Source organism: Triticum urartu, chromosome 2A (assembly GCF_056163025.1).
Source record: "Triticum urartu cultivar PI428250 chromosome 2A, HENAU_Tu73, whole genome shotgun sequence".
Taxonomy (NCBI): domain Eukaryota; kingdom Viridiplantae; phylum Streptophyta; class Magnoliopsida; order Poales; family Poaceae; genus Triticum; species Triticum urartu.
The window spans coordinates 266,420,176-266,425,637 of NC_141874.1; the positions used below are offsets into that span (position 1 = coordinate 266,420,176).

The 5,462-nt window shown below is 40.2% G+C and overlaps 1 protein-coding gene across 2 annotated transcripts; it reads left to right on the forward strand.

Annotated features, from left to right (window-relative positions):
* The first annotated feature begins 894 nt into the window (after positions 1-894).
* On the forward strand, positions 895-5,190 carry FUS5 (Proteasome component (PCI) domain protein). 2 transcript variants are annotated; one of them, XM_048700624.2, is made up of 9 exons: positions 895-1,237; positions 1,361-1,436; positions 1,871-1,959; positions 2,574-2,663; positions 2,962-3,006; positions 3,104-3,174; positions 3,559-3,691; positions 3,949-4,057; positions 4,889-5,190. In XM_048700624.2, exons 1-8 carry the CDS (start codon positions 1,070-1,072, stop codon positions 4,021-4,023), a joined length of 747 nt encoding a protein of 248 aa, XP_048556581.1. In that variant the 5' UTR covers positions 895-1,069; the 3' UTR covers positions 4,024-4,057; positions 4,889-5,190. The 2 variants fall into 2 exon arrangements, with proteins under 2 accessions (XP_048556581.1, XP_048556580.1); XM_048700623.2 differs by having other exon boundaries at positions 898-1,237; positions 3,969-4,057.
* The last annotated feature ends 272 nt before the right edge of the window (positions 5,191-5,462 follow it).

The window sequence follows — 5,462 nt, forward strand, 5'->3', positions numbered from 1 at the left end:
CTCTCATTTACCTAAGTTAGCCATCATATATGCTAGTGCTTGCTGCAGCTCCACCTCACTACCCTTTACTACATTTAAGCTTAAATAGTCTTAATCGCGAGGGTGTGAGATTGCTGAGTCCTCGTGGCTCACAGATACTTCCAAACAGTTTGCAGGTGCCGATGATATCAGTGCAGGTGACGCAACCGAGCTCAAGTGGGAGTTCAATGAAGATCGTGTTCGTTGTGTTGTTTCGTTTCCAGTTGATCAGTAGTGGAGCCCGGTCGGGACGATCGGAGATCTTTTGCATTAGGGGTTGTCTTTCTTTATTTGGTTCCGTAGTCGGACCTTAATTGTATCTGGATGATGTAATGTTATTTTTATGTATTGTGTGAAGTGGTGATTGTAAGTCAACTCTTTATCTCTTACTTATTTAGTACATGAGATGTGTAAAGATTACCCTCTTGCGACATACCTACAATGCGGTTATGTCTCTAAGTCGTGATTCGACACGTGGGAGATATAGCCGCATTGTGGGTGTTATATTTAAGCTATTCTTTGTCTTAATCGATTTTTGTCATCAAGACAATTTAGTTGGAGTAAGAATTTGGCAACGGATCAAAATTCTCTCTTCAGTCTTTCTTGAAACGTAGAGTTCTCTTTGGCCCACGTGACGAAGAGCCACTCTTCGGTCCAGGGGAGGATGATGGGATTTTTATATATAACTGAAATTTTCTAAATCGATACCATATTTTTGAGATTTTATAAATTTGTTTAAAAGAATTATAATCTAATCTCAACGCGACTAAGAAAATAACTAATCTCTCTCGTCAATACATAAATAAATAAATAAATACAACTAATCTCAACGGAAGCGACCCACGCAAAGTACGCGGCAACCTGGCGGACACCACCGGCACCGAGTCGACTCCATCCCGAAACAAAAATCCAAACCAAAACCCCACCGGAAGCCAAAAACTACACGAGAAGCCCACAGGGAGGCGAAGCGAAAGCAAAACCGCAGGACTAGCAGGAGAGACAGAGATCCCCCGAACCCTAACCCTACCAGCACCTCCCGTCGCCGGCTGAGATGGCGATGGACGCGGAGCGGCGGCAGGCGGAGCTGATCGAGCAGTTTTCGGCGCAGGCGGCGGCGCTCTCCTCGGCTCCTCAGCTGGCGGCGCTCGTGCTCGAGGCCACCTCCCACCCGGCGCTCTTTGCCTTCTCCGAGCTCCTCACCCTTCCAGCCCTCTCCAAGGTATCTGCTGCTTGCACTGCCCGTCTATGCGCCGACGCGGTGTTAGGTGTTAGGGTTTTCAGTTCCCACCGATGGGGTTTCTGAGTCGATCTATTGTTCCGTGGTGTGGCTCCTCTGGTGCAGCTAACGGGCACGCAGTACGCCTCGTCGCTGGACCTGCTCCGCCTCTTCGCCTACGGCACCCTCAAGGACTACAAGAGTAAGATATCTCCCTTGGCCTGATGTGCACACATGATGCATTGCCCTTTTGATTTGATATGTAGGCGGTGTTTTGTTTATTCCAGTTTGTTGTATTTTGTGCTTTGTGACTCATTATCTGATCTGCCATGTGTTTGTGTAGTACGCTATTAATTTAGCCATTTGCCCTGAAGCCCTAATGAACGCATAACAGGGCAACTTTGCTGGGGACGTTAAATCTACATAATTTTACTCATCTAATTAACGGTTGATGTTTACGCTTTGATGCTCAGTTGAATTAATACAAATAGCCACCTGTGTTACGCTTTGATACAACTTAGTTTAGCATGTCTTTGATTGCTAGAACTTTGTTTCATCTATCATCACCATTAGTATGCCCTGCAACATACGAAAATATGAAAATGTATTGCTTGAGTAATTACTCTTTATCTGTAGGTAATTCTAGCGCCCTCCCTGCATTGTTGCCTGATCAAGCCCGGAAGCTGAAGCAACTCAGTGTGCTAACTTTGGCTGAGTCAACCAAGGTATAAATTCTAGCTATCTTGTCTAATATGCCTAGCATTTCTGTGCAGCTCCCCTTTCTTTGGACACAGAATGAAACTTGATAAACTCGCATGTAATCATGCGAGCAGTAGTTCCAGTGCTGCCTGTCGTTTTAGGACGGCGTATTTGTTGTCTGGATTTCTTGAATCTTCTAGTGCCTCTTAGTTCTCTAGTTGTAAATGGTTTGTGTATTTCTGTATGTTTGGGAGCCAAGTCTGCAAGGTTTACTGGTATTTTTCCTTTATAAATTGATAAACAATAGCTGCAGGAACTTCATTATGTTTGTGTAATCAAGGGTTACAAAATTTCTGGGCCTATCTTTATCCTTTTAGCTTGATTAAACGTATATACTCCCTCCGTTCCTAAATATAATACTTTTTAGAGATTCCAATATGGACTACGTACGGAGCAAAATGAGTGAATCTACACTCTAAAATATGTCTATATACATCTGTATGTAGTCTGTATTGAAATATCTAAAAAGGCTTACATTTAGAAACGGAGGGAGTAGGCAGTAATTCTTTTTAATTCTGATATGAGCTATGTTTCACGCCAGGTAATCGTAAACATACTTTTTTTCTCATTCCTTTCTTAGGTACTTCCATATGATCAGCTCATGCAAGAGCTAGACGTTTCCAATGTGAGAGAACTTGAAGATTTCCTCATCAATGAGTGCATGTACTCAGTGAGTCCTTGTGTTCTCTTTTATTACACACTTGCATTCTATATATTCTCATCCTTCAACTTCATTAGCAAGAAATGGCTCTTTTGAAATTATTATTTATCATTTAGTGTAGTGTCAAAAACGCACTTATATTATGGGACGGAGGGAGTATTTTTCATATTTGTGAGATTTAGATTGTGATATGCCTTCGCTGTGTGGTTTTGTCTTTACCCTTTAGGATTAATATACTGTGTTTCTTGATTTCCAAAACATTTAGTTAATTTGCTTCAATTTTGTAACATTTTGCATGTTTCATTAGGGTATTGTCAGAGGCAAGTTGGACCAACTGCGGCGGTGCTTTGAAGTAAGACATATGCAGCCTATATATGTTACATCATTGATGAATTTGTTCTTCATCTTTCTAGCAATATTCCCTTATTATTTGTTTCCTTGTATTTCAGGTACAATTTGCAGCTGGAAGGGACCTCACACATGATCAGCTAACCAACATGATTGAGACCTTGTCTGACTGGTGTGTATTTATATGTTTCGACAAGTTTATCTCCATCTGTTCAAGAAATGTGAATCTTTTCATATTGTTTTGAATAACCATTATTTGGTTAGTGTAATTTTCAGTTCTGTTCTGAAACTGTAGTGGGTAGCATGTCTAGGCATGTTTTTTTTTTCTCTCTGCTATGTCTGAATCCCCTTATTAGTTATGAAGGAGATAAGTGTCTGTCAGTTGGCTGTTGTGACATGTATGCATGTTGTTTTTCTACGACTGACATTTCAATAACAAACTAAAGAAGTTAAAATATTGGTTTTATATCCACTGTGCATTATGAAGTGACTATCGCAAGGAGGCTCGACAGAAGTATATTGCTACCATTATGATCCAAATGTGTACATTTCACAGGTTGGGAACATCAGATAATTTATTACACCAAATTCAGGAGAAAATCAAGTGGGCGGATACAACAAGTGAATCGAACAAGAAGCACCAGAAAGAATTTGAAGACAGAGTGGAAGAAGCCAAGAAGTCAGTCAAGGTCAGTTGGATAAAATTGAAAGTTCCTACTATTTATAGTTTTTAGTAGGTATAAAATATTTTCCTTTTATCTGTAGCAATATATAGTCTTGCATATCTCATATGACAATAAGTTGTTGATTATATTCATTCTGCTGTATTTTTTACCTAAAGTTGTTCGCTTTCTGATTTTAGTTATCAACTGTTGAATGTTCATATGGTAGCAACTAATTTTATTAAATAGTGGAATTGCTGGACCATTTTCTTACTTGATAGCAGAAGTTGAACAATGTAAGCAGGCAGACAATGACTTACGGGGGCATGACGACTTTCTCTCTGAATCTGGAGGAATAATGGATTTTGAGGAGGACCGCATCCGACCAAAAAGGTATTTCATCAGAGGTCACTTGGGAATTTTTGCATCTGTTCTTCATTAGTATCTTGCTATTTTGGCTAGTAATAACTAAATTATACTCCCTCCGTTCCAAACTTTAAGATCCTTTTTTGACACTATGAAAAAAGCTATGCAGTCTATGGACTATTAAAAAAAATTTCTAGCGAAACCATCCATTTTGGATAACTGAATGTGGACTCGCTCCACTCAGTTTGTATTGCCTACTAGCACAATGCCCATGCGTAGTCATAAAAAACGAAGAGTTAAGCCACTTGTTTAGGAGACGGTGAAAAGATGATAGTGTCCTAAGGCTGTTACACGATTGACGATTAAAATAAAGCAAAAATATGATAAGGAGTGGTAGGCGTCAGAGGATTTTAAGTGACCGTAGTAGGTACTTTGCAAGATTTGAAGTGAGACATCATATGCAAATTTGAATCCTATCAAGGTACTCCCTCCGTTCCAAATTACTCGTCGCAGAAATGGATGTATCTAGAACTAAAATACATCTAGATACATCCATATCTGCGACAAGTAATTCGGAACGGAGGGAGTAGTCATTAGTAAGTTGATTGCGTCACAAGGCCATGGGTCTGGTATTTGTTTTTTTGTGTTAGGTCTCACATGTGAGCAAAGTACAATTATTTATGTCTCTTTGAAGGTTGTGGGGAGGAGTGTATTTGTTTATTGTGAAACCTAGTAGGCCTACATGCGAATTCACCACCAAGTTCAGCATTTATAATTACTAGGAAAGATGCTTTTCCATGTTATTAGAAATTACAAGTATCAAATTATGATTAACTTGGTTATAATCTTGTATTTCAGGAGGCGACAACCAATGGCATAGTTTGACTGAAGTATCACGCCTATGGTCCCTGCTCGCAGAAGTGCCGAATGCTGTTCTTGAGACATTTTGTCACCGGAGTTTAGGAGCGTCAATTAGGGTGCTTCCCATGAAGCGAGTCTGTTGAGAAAACGCTTGTTTTTGGTATGAGATGTTACAAGGAGATGATTTACTGCCGCATTTATTAAGTAGCACAAAGGGCATATGGGTGACTTAGCACTGTAAAGATTATGGTTCTGAAAAGGTTGGTGACCTAAGGTGATCGCTCAGTTTGGTTTGGTTTTGTTGCGCTCTCTGACCCGAAGGCCTTTGAAACTGATAGCCAATAGTACAAATCAAACTGACGCAACTACAACCTAGCCAAAGCTAATTTCTGTAATTTTGAACGTTAAGCGAAAGTTTGACAACGCCACTATAGCCTAGCTAAAGCTAATTTCTCTAATTTTGAATATGACATCGTGTTGCCTTTTGTCTCTGCGTTTCAGCTAGTCTCGGCTATAGCCTGTGCGACGTCTTATCTTCCGTCTATCACATGCTAGCTGATAGTGGCCTAAC